This window comes from Chrysemys picta, chromosome 7 (genome assembly GCF_011386835.1).
Source record: "Chrysemys picta bellii isolate R12L10 chromosome 7, ASM1138683v2, whole genome shotgun sequence".
NCBI classification, from domain to species: domain Eukaryota; kingdom Metazoa; phylum Chordata; order Testudines; family Emydidae; genus Chrysemys; species Chrysemys picta.
The window spans coordinates 98451098-98468597 of NC_088797.1; the positions used below are offsets into that span (position 1 = coordinate 98451098).

Here is a 17500-nt window from a genome sequence, read left to right on the forward strand (position 1 = left end):
ACTGAAATGTAAGTACCCTATGTTCTAGTTGATTTATTTTATAATTATATGGTATAAATGAGAAAGTAAGCAATTTTTTCAGTAATAGTGTGCTGTGACACTTTTTTGAATTTGTATGTCATCTGATGTTGTAAGCAAGTAGTTTTTAAGTGAGGTGAAACTTGGGGGGTACACAAGACAAATCAGACTCCTGAAAGGGGTATGGTAGTCTGAAAAGGTTGAAAGCCACTGATTTAAAGTACCTTATTTTATATTTGTTTCATTGGATTTTTCAGTCTGAAGGATAAATCAATTATTTGATGAGGTATATTTTTATCTTGGTGAATGAAGATTTACATCCTAACAATGTAATTAAAAAAAAAAAACCTTTATTTTTACTTATTAGGGCATAAATCTGGAAAAGGAAAAATCACTCACCTCCTCGCCAGTTTTTTCTCTGCCCAGTGCATATCGTTTAGTTGTTTCAATAAATCGTACAGGGATATTATACACTTTTTTGTTGTAAAACACAACTAGTGTGTACGGCTGCTTTGAATCCTGACCAGAACTCTTCCTTATCAGAAAAGATCCATCCTATATTAAGGAAAGGAAATGCAATAATATTTTATTAGTTTATTTTGTTGCTATCATTGAGGATGTATCAAAATTCACTGGGAGAAATGGGGGAGCTTCCCCCCAATATTAGCTTATACAGGAGTCATTTAGTAGCATTCTCTGCTGTCCCAAGTCCCAATGGCTGCTGCTGCATGTTCCCTCTCAGCTAGAGAAAGGAGAGGAACAAATGAGCAGGTAATAACCGCTTCCTGGGGATCACAGGACATTAGGAAGTGAAGACTGTATTAGCTACCCCCAGTGGCAGTAGGTAGGCAAGGAAGGAGAGAGAACCTGAGCAGATGAAATGCTCTCAACAGCTTTACACAAGCAGCAAACAAACCACTGTTGGGGTTATCTAATGCTTCCTAGCCAGCGATATCCTATCCTAAAGATTACCCCACTATTCTGTCCCTCTATCCCACATGGTGGAGCCATAAAAAAAAAAAAAGTTTGTTGGGGGAAAGAAAGGCCTCTGAAAGACTGGGCCTTTGCCGGCACATAGGGTGCTGCCCTAAATGTGATGCTCCCTGTGGCATTAGAGCTTTGTGCAGACTGATCTAGTCTCAGTCAGGAAGTTCAGACAAAGTGTAAAGCCCAGGTCAGAGGGCTCCGTAGTGTGTGTGTGTGTGTGGTGTTAAGTTATCATTTTGAAATAAAGTGGTAGGACCAATTTTACAGATACCAGCATTTGAGTATGAGACAGTGGGCAGTGGTGGAGCTTGTTTAGTATCTGTGTCCTGTTTCTTGCCTTGTAAGGGATGTATCTGAGTTAATAGATCTTTTGCATCTCTAGCTGCTATAATACTATTGCCTCCAGTGGGCCAAAAATCTGTGCTGAGTTACACAGGTGCAAGTTTAATTGACTTTAGAGACCACCATTTCAACCAAATCTAAACCGTGTCGACACACTTCAGCCAACACTACTCTAAACTGTTCAGGGTGGGGCCCAAGCTGTCTGGGAACAATCTAAGTTTTATTCCCCATTCCACATGTCTAAAATTTTCTTAAGAGGCATATTGCAAATGTTAACCCCCCACTTTACCTTATTTGATTTGTATAATGCATCTTCTGCAGTTTTTCGATCACAATAAGCTGCATACCATGCTTTATCATGAACACCAGCATCCTGTGAGAGAGGTGGAGACCTTTGTCAATGCAGTGGAAAAGCCTGGTTTTCTTCTATAACTTACAGAAAAATATAATGATAGTTTCTTCATTGGATATTATGTACTACACAGCTATAAGATAGGGGTAATAAAATATAAACAGATACTGTAATGTATCCATTGCCAAATGATGATGATTATAGAGAACCATAAGTGTGCAGAGCATTTTAGAAAACACATAGTTAAGACAGGCTTCTGTCAAGAGCTCACGGTCTTAACTGGACAGATGCAGTTCAAATGAAGGATAAGTTGAAACCAATCAGTGAATGCTAAGAGGAGATCTTAAGGAGAGGTATCCATGTGGAGATGGAGGAAGTTGGCATTTGTATAGCAGAAAACTGTTCCAGTGGAAAAAGGAGGGACTAAGAGAGAGACTTGTGAATCATTTTCACTATTAATAATTAAATATCACTTTCTGCTGATATTTACATACTGATTTAGCATATACTTTTGTGTGTTGCAGTGGGTGTTGGCCACAGGATGCCAGGTTTCTTTTACACCCTCCAAATCAAGCAAGATGTATAACGTGGTGACTCTGCCCTACCTAAGGTTGTTCTCAGTTCTGAATATATCGTTGTGGGTTGGGTTAAACCCCATTTAAACTGTAGTGATCTCCACCCCCTCATTTAAGATAGATGAGTGAGACAGCTAAGCAGCCCCACATGATGTCTGGTCTACACTGCAGAGTTAGGGCAATGCAAGGCAGCTTACATCGACCTAACTATGTAAGTGTCTACACTAAATTTTCACTCCCACTGATGTAACTGCTCTGCTACGCTGACTTTATAACTTGACACCACCTCCAGGAGAGGCATAGAATCAATGCTGATGTAATTAGGTTGAGGCAGTATCAGTGTAGCCACTGCATTGCTTACATTAACTGTCACTGGCTTTCAGAAGCTATCCGACAATGCCTCATGCTGACAGTACAAGTGCTCCTGGTGAGGATGCGCACTGCTGACTCAAGAAGCAAAGTGTAGACACACACAAGTGATGTAATTAGTGCGGCACCTATATGCCAACGTAAGTTAGGTCAACTTAATTTTGTAGTGTAGACATGCGCTAAGACCAAGGGTATATGAACCTACCCAGTCATTTTGACCATGTGGGGAGAAGGCTCCATAGGTTATTGTCTTTGGGTATGGGTGTGTGTGTGTGTGTATGTGTGTGTAAGGCTATGTCTCACTATGAACGAGGGGTGTGAATCCCAGCTCATGTAATATACTCACTAGCTCAATGAGACTGAGCACAAGTATAAATAGTAATGTAGCTGCGGTAACACGGGCTGCAGCAGCGGCACAGCTTAGCCAAGTACATACCCGTGGGGTTCAGATAGGTTTGTACTTGACGTGCTATTGCAGATCCACTACCATTTATACATGTGCTAGCTTGATGATAGCTTCTGAGAGTATGCATATGCAAGCTGGGAATCACGCCCCTAGCTCGTAGTGTAGACGTAACCAGAGTGAGACAGAGACAGCCTGAACAAGCACCTGGGAGCATTACCCTGCAGAAAGGCTAGAGAGAAAGTTTTTAGTGCTGCGAGTGAGGATACTGTCTCCTGTTTGGGGAAATAGAATTTTGTATGTTTTCTGTAAATAAGATTGCATCAAAGGTACCAGACTCCAACTTCCGTTTCTCCTCCCAGCTGAAACAATCTGCAGGGACCCATATTTTCACTAGATGCTCAGTCAAAAAGAGGTAACAGTAACTTTAGCTTGTATGGGTGGAAACGTCACTCTCATCTGCTTTGCTCGATCAATTTCCCATGCTCCTCAAAGCAGCAGCCATTACTTCTATTCATACCACATTCTCCTCCAAACTGACAGTGTTTTCAAAACTGGTTATAAAAGCATCCTGCAAACTACACTCTCCCCATTTCTTTTCTTCCACTCCAGTTGGATTCTGTCATCCAGTGGATACTCCTAGATGCTAGGAGTGATGACTGCTTTTATACCTCCAAACATTTCTCACACAGCAGGACTGTGTATTGAACAAGCCGCCCTCCCCAGTGAGTACTGATAGCTTTTGATTATTTATTGAAAGGATCCTTCCACAGGAATCCCAGTTCCTGGGGTCAGGCCCTGGATCTGCCATTGACTTGGCCATATAATCTTAGGCAAGTCACTAAACCTCTCTGCGTTAGTTCTTCCAGATATAAATGGGTACAATAATTTTCTAATTCTTGGAGTGTTGTGAGGCTTATTTAATTAATATCTGTGAAATGTTTTGAAACCTCAGTTTATAAGGGCAGAGTGTTATCATTAAAAGTTGGGATCTTCTGTATAGAAAAACAGTAAGGATAAAAATGTCAAAATCACCTAATTTCCATTTTCCAAAATTACTTGGTCCTTTAGGCTCCTAAGTCACTCAGTTGCTTTAGAAAAAATTACCGTAATTGCATATCTGGAAGCACATATTTTTGCTCAGATTTATTTTCCTGTAATTCAGAGGGGAGATTACATTTTTTTTCTTGCAGTTAGGGAACAGTTGTACTTACTGTACAGGAAGGGGAATTATTGTAATGTTTTAAAAATGTGCTTTATTTTATTCTATGATATGATGATATGCTGTACATAACATACACACAGATGGACTGGGATGCAAGGGTCCACCAGACCCGCTGACCCTTCACTAGAAACATGCATTTTATTAAACAAAGGAGTACTGTCCTAAGGGAAGAGTCATGAGTAGGGGAAATAACCAGGACTTCAGGAACCCCACACTGTTGGGTCAATACCATTGGCATTAAAGTGGTTTCAATCATTTAATTAAAACCAGGTAAAAAGTAAAACAAACTAAAACTAGGACCTCTGAAAAGATCTGAAACCTTCAAGGCAGCCTCTGTCTGTAAAGGACTGGATTAGGGTACTAAGGTGTAGCAGCAAAGACAACAGGATAAAACAGGGCCTCTTCATATATGTGAGAGCTTATGATCAAAGTATGGTTGAAGTGAGCTAAAGTTTGTTATAGAGCTAGTACATAGGCTGAAAGAGAGAGCTCAGCACATCCTTGACTCTCAGCACTTCTCTGCTATCTTTGACCTTCCCCCACATGTCCCTGGAAGAAAAGAAAGAAAGAGGGCTGGCCTAAATACTACAGTCAAAATACTTTCTCCCTAACTGCTCCAGATTTTGGGGAAGTGAATCTTTATTCTCTCTATCCTTTTTTTATTATTATTTTTATTTTTTTACTTTTAAAAGGAGAGATTGTTACTCAATTCTTTGTGGTAGGGAGTTTCCAGAGTGAAGCTTCCTTTTGATAATGAGTTATTATTTTTAAGGGTTGCTTGTGCTAACTGTTGGTTGGAAATTTCTGCCTCCAAATATGTCTAAAATAGTCATTTATCTCTCCCCCTGGAAGTAACCATTATTCTTGACTGCCTTTCATTCTCTATAGATGATAGTTCTAATCCATCTAACTTCTTATAATGCATCCATCATTTTGATATAAATGCTATTACCATGGGCCCTGTGTGTTAAAAGCCTCTCCCATTTCCCTATAAAAGCAGTTAATGCAGGAGTGCAAGTATACTTGCAAGACATCAGTTGTATTTGTATGTGTGAGCAGAATCAAAAGTGAAATATGGGATGACAGAATCTGGATATAAATTTGTAATGACTTACTGGATTCCAGATTGCCACTGGCTCTGAAAGCATTCAATGGTTAGGCATATGGAGTTGTTCAGAATGAAGTAAGAGAAGGTGCAGGTAAGCTTAGCAAATCTTAATGTTTTCACTATACTTTCTGTAGCTTTCCCATCACACAATCCCAAGAGGGTTTTTTTATTCCTTCCTATTGGATTTTCATAAAAAAAAATAAAGTGGGAGAAAGGTCTGGGGCTTTTTTCCCCTTTAAGGGTGTGTATGCAGACTTGTGAGTTTATAGTTTGTATGTCAAGTGGCTGCTAAGTTAGCAATTATTACTGTGAATAGCTGGAATTGTCATAGTAAATGATGTATAGTAAATGCTGTTCTGCAGGTGTCAATGCATGCAACCTCCTCATAAGACTATTAATATATTTATAGAATTTGCTAGAATATACCCTGTCTCCATTTTAAATTTAACCTTCATCATTTCTGAGTTCCATGAGTGTACATATGATGTCACCTTTTCTTGAGGGGAGGAGTATGTCATTTTATTTTCATACATCATCTTAATTGCATTACAATAAAGTTGTTGCTTTCACAGAAAGTTTTAACAACAACCCACCCCTCTCCTCTTTATAGTGCAAGGGGTCCAAGAGTGCTTCAAGCATAATACAGAGTGACTGGAACTGTTATGTTAATTGTCATGGAGCAGGGGTAGCAATGGCAAATCTGGAATGCACTCATACTGTGGTGATTAGCGCTGTATAAGAACCTATATAGAATAGACAAAAACAGCTTCTCCCTGAAACCTTCTATCTTCCTGTCACATAAACTGTTGGGAATAACCTAGCTGAACAGAGAGCTCATGCCAGCTGTGCAGTGAAAGTCAACCACTTAATGAAGGTGTTGCCTTCATGAACCAAACAAATCAAAGAGCACCTATGCGGTACAGTTTGCTGCAGCAAATGATAATACCAGCGTACATTATAATTTTTGGGAAAATATCATTGATTTCATCAGCAATGTTTTCACTTTCTCTGGTTAAATGGATCTTTTAGTCAGTCAATCTTCTGGTTTTGCCCATATCTGCTATATTAAAAGCTCCAAATACAATTGTTACAAGCTGTTTGCTTTTGTGTCTGCTGGATTATTTTTATGAAAAAAGATTTTTCATAATATCCACTATGACCGACTGTTAAAATTGTTCCACAATTGCAAGTTCTTTGTGTTCCGCTTGCTGCTGTATTATCTTTGTCATATCAGCCTTTAGAACATTTAGTGTTACTAGTTCTGCAATAATAGAGCCTTTTGTTCAACAGAATTATTTCTACTTCGTTTGTGATTACTAGACAGGACGGATTCCTGCATTTTGTCTTATGCCATCTTTGGGAGACCAAAGGGGACATATTGAAATAAAAGTAGCCATATTTTCTTAGATTTTTTTCAAACCCGTTATGTTGAAATACAAGATAGAAAAAGTTTTCCAGTTATTCACAAAGATAACTTGGCACTAATTCCAAAAGGGGTTTATAGTGAAAGGAAAACTGTTTTAGGGAGCAGCAGGGCGCAAGGCTGATAGGGAGGGACTAAGATTATTTGTCAGGTGGAAGGATCGTAGTTTTCACAGAGGAGGGTGTGAGCAACCAGTGGCCTCTCACTTAGTCTCTTAGATTCTATCTCTGCTGATGAACCAAACTGCATTAAACAGGGCAATGTTTTTAAATATGACTCTGTCTTGTGCATTTCCTGTGCTGTACTATCTCTGGCAGACTCATGCTCCAACAAGGTTGGAGTATCTCTACCTAGCATGGTTCACAAGTGTGTGCGTGTTCCTACTAGTGTATTCTTGGATCTCTCATTATTTATCCACTGACAACAACTGCAGACAGTTTGCACGGCTTTGGACTAAACATGTGGATACATACTTTCAGAAAGGCTAGTGAGCAGTTGAGTTCAGCTATGAAATACAAAAAGGAAAAGGGCAATTAAGTGCACTCTATATCTATCTGCATTCAGGACTGGGCTAAATATACCAATAAGGCATTTTCTGTTTGCATCAAACAATCCCATAGCGAGTAAAGTGAAGACCTGAAACAGAAGTTTGACTAAGCTGCTTTTCAGTTCCTGTTTACATTGCGCAAGAAAACTTTTCCTGCCTATGTTTTGTATAACTATATCTAATCATAATTCTACAGTTTAGCATGGCTTTAACACCCTGTGTGTTCCACCTATTTTGGGCTAGAACTGGGCAACTAGATGACTTATACCCTGACAAAAGATTTCACTGTAGATAGGGCGAAAGTTGTTATCATAAGGAAGGAAATGGACCACAAGCACAGGATTATGCTTTCTTGGAGAGTAGGTGGTGTGAAGAAGCGTAGGATCAGAGAGCCAGGGGTCTCTCTGTAAGACTCCTCTTACAACAGAGCCTGATGGCACATGCTTTCTCATGTGTATCTTTTAACCCTTAGCTAATTTCATACCTGGTCTGTAGTATCCAAACTAGCTGAAATACTGCTGCGTGGAAGAGTGCCCATTGTGCGGTTTGCAGTATCTAGCGATTCTGGGAAGAACAAGGTGTGACATGTGTAAGTGTCCAACGTAACTATTCCTATTATTTTGTTGGGGGCAGAGGTAGGAGGAAACAATAATTCAGTAGATTGTCACAACTCTGTCGGCTAAAGGAATAAGGAGAACAATCCATCCTACTTTAAGAGAGTGACCAATATCTTCATAAAAGTAAATTCTGCGGCCTATTAAAATTCTCTGGATAATTTATAATCATATAATGGAAATGCTGAAATCTTTCTGGTATATATTATCATTTGATCTAATTTACATTTCTATCTGTGTAAAAATAGTGAACTGCATATAAGAAAACTTGCCCTGAATCTGAAACTGTAAATTGAAATATTTCCAACTGCCTCTTAAAAGTATTATTTACAGCAGAACTTAAGCATTAGTCATAATGAAAGTATTCCATTTTTTTCTGTAGTGCAAGAACAAATGGGCTGGATTCAATAAAAACGTCATCTGGCTTCCAAGTTGCAGACTGAACCAGCCCAGAAAAATGTTATATTTGGGGTCTTGTGTGGTGTGGAAGCCAGATGGAATTTTATAGAATTCGGCCCAAACTGGCTTAGGTTTTGACTTTCAGAGGTACAAAGGGGAATTAAGAGCCCAACTCCCATTGACTTTCCCAGTAAGTTCCACTGGTCTTGCTTAATTGTACTAATTAAGCTAATACCATACAACCAGCTGGGTATTTTAATCTCATTCTTGTATGTGTTACAGAGACTAACATATTCAGAATCCAATGAATATATATGTGGCAACTGAAATAAACCCAGACTTACTATAAAAGATAAATTGTGCTTACTTGGTAGGGCTGGTGGCTTTTGAAGTAATGGCCTGAAATAAATATTTAGAGATTACCGAAAGGTCTGAGGATGTCTACCTAACACCTATGTTTGAATAACTGTGCATGTGTATGGAAGAAAGCAATAACAGAGTGTGTGTGGTGATGTACATGTTCCCTCATGAGGTTGAGGACTGAAGTAAAAGTCTCAAGAAATAGAACTTTAAAAGAGAAGTAAAAGCTGCAGAGAGAAGAATGCTTCCCTCTGAATCTCTCACATAATTTTGTTCAAACTTAGTAGTGAGTCTTGTGTCTATAGCTATAAGAAAGGAAATGAAACTAGCTTTTACTTTTGGGCTGTTGTTGGTAGGGGTGGAAGTGGGAGCTCTTGGTTGGGACCTCGTCGCCGTTCAGCGGCTGTAGGTTTCTCTGTAATATGGAAAAAATTGTAAATGCAGGATTAGCTTTAAAAATAATCACTCCAAATGGGAGATAACAGCTTTAATTCATTTTTTAATTTGTAGAATAAACATGATTTTTACTGTGCCTTTTCCCTAACTCACACACTAAGTGAAATGCTCACGCACACTGGGCCATATTGTACCACAGATTTTTCAGGCAGTGCTCCCTATTGATTTAAATGGGGACTATTTACAAATGAGTGGTGTGATATTGCCCCTTAATGCTAGTGAATTAAAGCACAGAACGTTTAACTAATAACAATAGCAAATGAAAAACTGAAACAAGGAGGGCCAGATTCTTCCACCCTTACTCACTTTCGGTGGCATTCTCCTCTGCCCCGGGGGCCCACTTACGTCCTCCAAATGGCTCTCTTGTGGTGTGAATTTTACCCTTTGAGTAGTCTATTACTCTGCCTAGAGCCCCACTGATTTCAATGGGACTGTTTGCAGAGAAAAATGCTACTCAGTGCAAGTAACGGGGGCTGATTCATGTTCTAAATCACTAAGAAGCAAAAGTTCAATTCTTGTGAACGTGAACTTTTTTCAGTGTAACAGAAATAATTTACCTTCAGTAACACTTAAATTCTCTTTGTGTGGTAAACTTGGTTTCTACAATAAAACAAATGTCAATCAAAACATTTGTATACTTAAATGACATCCAGTTAATATTTTGTAAAATAGACATTGCTATAGAGGATCTTTGTTTCAGTATTATACAAAACTCCCCAATACCTGTAGTGGAGAACAATTACATGTATATTATACAGCTCAAAAGATGCACGAACCCCTAAACAATCATTATAAAATAATAGCATACAAAAGTTAGATTAAGAGGTTATTGGTTTTCTGTTTGCATCTTAAACATGCTACACAATGTAGACTTAGTTCTCTACCACATTAAAAGGATGCTATCCACTTAAATTTGGATCAAAATTTAGATTTTTGTTAAGAGGGTTTTCCAAAAGCTTAAGCCCTATAAAAATGTTTCCATAACATATTTTTATTATAAAAATAGTGTTCACATTTTTAAACCAATGCTCCTGTGTAATATTTGCAAGCTAAATTTTGCAACGTTCACTGTCCAAGCTGGAAGAAATACAAGAAATAAGTGCAGAATAAAAAGAGTTGGAAATGAACTTGTTTTTAATTTTTTCCCCAGTTTTAATAATCCAAGTTTTTGGCAGGTATAGGAACTTGTTTAAAATATGATTAAGTTAACAGTATTCCAGTTAATGCAACATTGCAACAGTAAATGGTCATGCAAAGCAATATGACATGTTGGCAAAAGGGTGTGTGTGTTTACTTTGAAGAAAATTTTTTTCCACTCGTTATTTATACTTGAAATTGACAGGGATGTTGTGGTTGGGGAGATGAGGGCATTACCTTCTCATACAAGGAATTCAGATGGATGATTGTGTAAATATGATCAAATAGATTTTGCAACATAAATTTGGAAAGACTCCGATCCTGTTTATGTGAGCAAGAGAGACCAAGGTAAAAGCCCATTTTTACCTTGAGATATGACTCTTGTTCTAGGTTGATATTTGATTCTCATTCCCTAGGGGAGACTCCTATACACATCAGTGGGAATTTTTGGACACAATCTGAGGGCAGAACATGGTTCCAAATAATTCTCATTTGTTTTCTTGAATCCCATTAATGTGGATTCTACCACTATCTCCTAGGAAAGAGAATTAATATGCTGATAACTCTCTGGAGGAAAAAGACTACCCCAGGTGTGTTTAATCTAAATTAGTTTCCAGCAATGCCCATGTGTTTTTCCCTTTGCTGCTGAGTTAATATACATTCCATAGCCAAGTCCTTGTGACTCCCTTTAATTGCATATATGCTATTATGAATGATTTCCACCCTTCTTGCCGCCACACATTTTATATATTAAAGCCTTCATGATGGCCCCAAAACATTTTTCAATGGTTAGAATAATCTCTGTGGCAGGCCAGAGGATTTTCTGCCATTCTTGTGCTAACAGACTCTGGAGTATATCTTCCTCTCTCCAATTCTGTATGTAACTTCTATTAATGTTAATTAATCAAGGGGCAAAAATACCCTTAATTCTTTCCTTACTTCCCATTAAGGAAACTGTATTTATGACCAAGTTCAGTTTTACAAGCATATTAAGAATCACAGGTGGGATACTATACAGTATCATTATAAAAAAACAAAGTCCACTTACTGGTGGTTTTACTGGATTAGGTGTCTTCTTTCTGAGGATTGAAAAAGTAAGTGATTATTTAAAAGACATGCAGTGCATTGAACAATCAAGCATATAGTTAACTGTTACTCATAATATTATTGGCAGAGGTGGGATTTTGGATTGAATCCTGCCCTTCCTTGGGCTGATGTAATAGAGAAAAAAGGGGAGAGGCTGTGTTGCATTTAATATAGGTTTCAAAGATAGTGGTGGGAACCATACCAAGGTGTGTGAGAAAGATATGTCTTTCAAAGAACCAGGTCATGGCTAGTAGGAGGGTGGTTTGTAAGAAAAGGAGCATGGCTTTATACATGCACAGGTATTGCTGAAAATCTCATCACTGCAGCATTTGATTGTCTCAAGCAGGCCAGCAAGTTTTCTGTCAGCAGCAGCATATAGTAATTGGAAACAATTCCAGCATGCAAACCGGCCCGGCCTGGAGAAATAGTAGAGTGGCCTGCAAATAGCAATCCCACCTTGTTCTTGCCAGGGCAGGATGCCTCTTGCTCTGGACTCATGGTTCATGAACAGACAATTCTTGCTTCGATGGCTGCCTCCAGTAAGAGCAGGATTTAGTTATTAATAAATCTAGCAATTAACAATGAAAGAGAAGCAGTGATATTTTGTTACTCACATTGCCCTTGGTAATGGTGATGGAATTGCAACAGAGGGAAATTTGGATTCCTGAGCTCCACTGCTGCTGTGATCTAAATGCCCACACAACATATTTAGTATATAATATTTAACATATCTGAGCATTGTTTTTTTTTAATAATCATACTGAAATGTGCTTAGGTGGCACTTGTAGTTCCTGCAGAAAAGATTATGCATCACTCTATTTTCATACTCTGAGTGGAGAGATACTCCGTCAGCTCCTTCTTGGTGGGGCGAGTGCTTCCACTACATTGCTGCCATCAAGGACTGTGGTAAGGGGACACTGAGGGGAATTCATGATTAAGAGCTTTCTATATTTGGGAAACTTGCATTGGTGTAACTACATCAGTGCAAACTGCTAATGCAATGCAGTACAGTATGACTTATTTCTGTAACTCTCCAGGGTAAAAGCCATTGGTGAAAGCCCTACTTCTACCAGTACAGAGCATCTCTGTATATAGTCTACACCAGTGGTTCTTAACCAGGGGCCATGGGGGACCCCTAGAGTCCCTAGGGGGCCGTGAGCAGGTTTCAGAGGGTCTGCAAAGCAGGGCCAGCATTAGACTCGCTGGGCCCCAGAGCAGAAAGCCAAAGCCCCCCCGCATGAGGCTGAAGCCCGGAGCCCTGAGCCTCGCCAAAACTTGATCAGTGTAGCTTTGCGGGGGCCCCTGTGGCATGAAGTCCCAGGCAATTGCCCTGCTTGCTACCCCTTAATGCCAGCTCTGGTTTTTATATGCAGAAAACCAGTTATCGTGGCACAGGTGGGTTATGGACCTTTTATAGCATGTTGGGCGGCGGCAGGGGGGACGGGACACACACAAAGGTTGAGAACTCCTGGTCTACACTGAGTGCAAAAACAACAACTCAAGCCTTTACACTGACTAAGCTGTTCATTAAACTCCCTTTCTTAACACTGATGGTTGCAGTTTAAACTTAAAGGAACATACTACTGCATTTGAGGTTGTCAATAATATATTGACCAGAAATCTTTCTAGCAATCACCATGTCTTCAGTGCAAAATACTTACTTTCATCATTATGTTCTTCATTCTTATCGTGCTCCTGAAATTGAAATACACAGTATTTGTCAGCTCACACTTACAATGCAACAATTGTAAAAAATGATGAATATGTAAGCAGAATCTATGGGGAAGGGATTAAGATGTTCTGGTATGGATCATATAGAATTGCACCAATGTCTAAAATGTTTGTATGGAGTGTATATTATATTAAGCCTCTCTAGTACATGTCATCCAGCTATTTTAAATCACTTAACAAACAATACCTTAACTCTTAACACCCCAGCATGGTAGATGTTACTGAACCTCAGGCTCCAAATACTCCATAGTAAACTGGAGCTAAATTCAGCAGTAAGATCTCCTGGTTCACATAGCATGCCAGACCAGGGAATAAAAAATTCACTAATACAATCAGTAGAGCATCAACTGTGTTTTTTATTCTGTCCCCAGATTTTCTGTATGCTATAGTTATTTTTTTCATTGAAAACACTACATTTTAGAAGCAGTCAGAGGCTTTGATATCTGGAGAACCATTGGGGCACTTGACAACAAGGAAATGTATTGGGTTTCTGTCTCCCAAAACACAGTTGAGGACTTTGGCAGTGGGAAGGAGATTCATTTAATCTTCTTGTAAACAGAGGTGACTTTTAGAGGTCTTGTACACTTAGTTCCCTCCTCCACAGCAACTCTTGCGAGCAACCAACTCCAAGATGTGCCATGCATGAAAGTTATGTTTTTTTTATTTTTTAATAACTCAGAAATGCTGACAGGATCATGTTCATACTTTTCCAAAAAAATCATCATCAAGCATGAAAAGGTTAAACCCCAAAGAAGAATGTCTCTCAGATGTGAGCATATGAGAAATTAGGGTTATAATCAAGGTCCCAACTTAATTTTAGTTATGGCTTTTGCTATCATAAGAGTCATTATGTGTGTTTGGCATAATGATTAGAGTAGATTCTGAGGAGTCAGATCTGTTCAGTTCCCACCTCTGCTACTGATTCTGTGCCTCAGAAATGATAATATAAAACCTACAGCTGGCTGAAAAATTTTCAGTGGAACACTTTTCCTCCATCATAAAATGCTGTTTCTTCAAAATCAAGAAGTTTAATGGGAATTTGTTGATTTTGATAAATTTGACCAACATTTTATAAAGATTCAAAATGGAAATAAAAGTACTTTGTTTTGACTATTGTTTTAACTTTTAATTTTTTTAAAACTTATTTAGCTCCTAATTAATTGTCTTGTTATTAAATATAACTTAATTATTTATAGGTCTGTCAAATGATTAAAAAAGAATCACAATTAATTGTAAGATTTAAAAAAGTTGTGATTAATTGCAGTTTTAATCACACTGTTAAATAACAGAATACCAATTTAAATATATTATAAATATTTTTGGATGTTTTTTCTAAATTTTCAAATATATTTATTTCAATTACAACACAGAATACAAAAACAACAAGGAGTCCTTGTGGCACCTTAGAGACTAACAAAGTTATTTGGGCATAAGCTTTCATGGGCTATAACTCACTTCATCAGATCGATGCATCTGATGAAGTGGATTATAGCCCATGAAAGCTTATGCCCAAATAAATTTGCTAGTCTCTAAGGTGCCACAAGGACTCCTTGTTGTTTTTGCTGATACAGACTAACACGGCTACCCCTCTGAAACAGAATACAAAGTGTTCAGTGCTCATTTTATATTTATTACAAATATTTGCACTGTAAAAAAAAGTAAAAGAAATAGTATTTTTCCATTCACCTCATATAAGTACTGAAGTGCAATCTCTTTATCATGAAAGTGCAATTTATAAATAGATTTTTTCTCCACATAACTGCACTCAAAAACAAAACAATGTAAAACTTTAGGGCCTACAAGTCCATTCAGTCCTACTTCTTCTGTAGCCAATTGCTAAGGCAAACCAAGTTTGTTTACATATGGGAAATAATGCTGCCCGCTTCTTAATTACACTGTCATCTGAAAGTGAGAACTGGCATTCACATGGCACTGTTGTAGCTGGTGATGCAAGGTATTTACATGCCAGATATACTAAACATTCATATGCCCCTTCATGTTCAACTTGTAGATTTTTATCGTTTTTATAATAATATAAAGTGAGCACCTCGAAAGAGGCCTGATTTTCAGAAAGCATTAAACATCCACCCTCTGAAAATCAGGATCCTTGACGGTACTTCAAGTTGGCCACCAAAAATCACTAGTCACTTTTGAAAATCAAGGTCATGGGTGCGGGCACTGGAATTTTTCCATTGAAAAGGCTTTATTTGTAGACTGGGGATTTAATGGAGATTATGAATGTATTCTCCATCGATGCATGGGAGATATTAGACCTCAAAGGGTGGAAAAGACAGAAATACATCTACTCAGTTCACAGGTCTTACTCATGGGTGTAAGAGCGTCAGCATCTTGGTTGTATATGTCAGCTATTCCTTTCATACCATCAGGACTTGTAAGAAATCATGTTAATATATTGAACACGAAGGATACATTTGGAGTTTTAATTCCACAATTATAATATTATGACATGAGTCTGCAGCTCTTTGATGCTTTGGATCTGTTTACATTCCAGAGTAATCTACGATTCTATACACTGTCTCTAATACAGATAATAACAAATAGCAGTATATAATGCAGATACCAGCACTGCCCTTCACCATTTAAATGCATTCTTTTCTAATGGTGTTTAGCTACTCACTGCTTTTTGCTGAGGATGGTTTCTGGGAAGAGGAAGAATATTTCTGGAAAACACACAAAATGATTTAAATGGTAAATATTTTTCTGATTTCATTTAAAATTGCTGAGTCTAAAGGTGTAAGTTCTCTTCAGTTTCAAGATACATAGTGTTCCTTAGTAAATATGTTGTAAGTTATAACTATGTTCTGCTGCAATTTACTTCGGGTAAGGTTGTGCCTTAACACACAGCCCTGAGTTGGAGACTGGGTGGAGCTGTGCTATCCCGGGGGAGGCCCGGTGCAGCTCTGCGATTTCACTCCCCAGGCTCCCTCTTATGCATGGGGTGGAGGCAGCCTGCTTTTTTCCCAGTGAACCTGGCTTACTTTGTAGGGCAATGTGTGGGGATGAGCCCCTGTCTCCTTCCAGCCCCTCCACACTCCCTTACGGGCACTGTATGTTCCTGGAGACACATGGAAGGAAGAGATTATAGGCAAGAGCTAGCTTTGCTCCTATGCACCTGATCCATGGGTGGGGGTCATGTAGTCATGGGTCCACCAGCCCTGCCCTGCCCTGCCCTACCCTGCCCCTCAATCAGCACCCAACCTAAAAACTCCATATTTGCTTGGGCACAGAGACCCCTTGTGGAGTTTGGCTCTGATATGCAGGGGGTTCTCACTTCCATCATTGGGTCCCAGAATTGTGTCCCCACTCCACTGGGTGGAATTCCATTTGTTCCACCATTGTCCTGAACCTCCATGCCTTAGTAAGGGGAAGGACAGGGCTGCCCCCTATCTTGCTCTAACACTTCTTTTCAAAATGGGTATGTGGGGTTGGTTTTGATAATAAGCGTCCTAACCTCGCCTACTCTTCAAATCATTTGTGTTGTCAGGGATCAGCTACTGCAATCTCCTGCTTCATGTTACGTTAAACAGCAAAAAATACATTAAGGAAGTATTACATCTCTGGCAAATCCATTAAAACCAGGATACTGAGAGTTAATTGAGAAATTTCATTCTTAACTCACCCCCTCTTGCCTAGGTAGTTCGTACATATGGCCTAAAAATCATTCATTGTCTGAAGGCCATGCAATAGCTAGGCACTCTGAGATGAGGTGAAGAATCTGCTTCCTCCAGTGTTTGCTCCACGCGTGAGGAGACGTAAGCTGCTTTTAACTAACCTGGAAGTGTCTGGTTTAGAGGATTCTTTGGTTGAGCTGAGCATGTGGGAACGTCCTCCTGTACTCTGAACAGGCTTGGGAGGAAGAGGTTTAGTGTTCCTAATAAGACAACACAAGTGAAGTTAGAAACATTATACAAAAAATACTGAATTAAAAATGCAAAAGTCTCTGTAATCCTAGACAACACAATGTATTTGAGTACATGTGTTGTGTGTTCTCATTCTCAAAGTTTATCAAGAAATATTACAATATTTTATTAATTTGGTACCTCTTCTATGGAGATACATAGGTATTAAATATATAGATATTTAGACAATGCTCACATGTTATCAAAGTATATTTCTTGACGAGGTCTAAGAAACTTTTAATAATGTACAGAATTTCATGGTAATGCATTACCTGCTTGTTGGTGGTGACGGTTTTTCCTTTAAGAAAAAATACACTGTTAATAACTTGGTCATATCTGTATTTAATAAAATGCATTTGTGCTAATATAGGATTTTAAGTTGCCTTTGTGATATCTCATTGATTGGAGCATGTATCTCCAGCAAAACACTGCCTATTGGGAATATGCG

At 38.7% G+C, this 17500-nt stretch overlaps 1 protein-coding gene across 19 annotated transcripts in view; it reads right to left on the minus strand.

Moving 5' to 3' along the window:
- Positions 1 to 17500, minus strand: part of BLNK (B cell linker) — a 139303-nt gene that overhangs the window by 2887 nt on the left and 118916 nt on the right. For all 19 annotated transcript variants that reach the window (XM_024101223.3, XM_065552101.1, XM_024101216.3 and 16 more), the window contains 12 exons: positions 17325 to 17350; positions 16926 to 17024; positions 15771 to 15813; positions 13063 to 13096; positions 12016 to 12088; positions 11364 to 11394; positions 9736 to 9778; positions 9059 to 9137; positions 8730 to 8761; positions 7834 to 7913; positions 1637 to 1720; positions 418 to 573 (listed from right to left, as the gene is read on the minus strand). In XM_024101223.3, coding sequence (XP_023956991.2) covers positions 418 to 573; positions 1637 to 1720; positions 7834 to 7913; positions 8730 to 8761; positions 9059 to 9137; positions 9736 to 9778; positions 11364 to 11394; positions 12016 to 12088; positions 13063 to 13096; positions 15771 to 15813; positions 16926 to 17024; positions 17325 to 17350 — 780 coding nt within the window. The remainder of the gene's footprint in view (positions 1 to 417; positions 574 to 1636; positions 1721 to 7833; positions 7914 to 8729; positions 8762 to 9058; positions 9138 to 9735; positions 9779 to 11363; positions 11395 to 12015; positions 12089 to 13062; positions 13097 to 15770; positions 15814 to 16925; positions 17025 to 17324; positions 17351 to 17500) is intronic.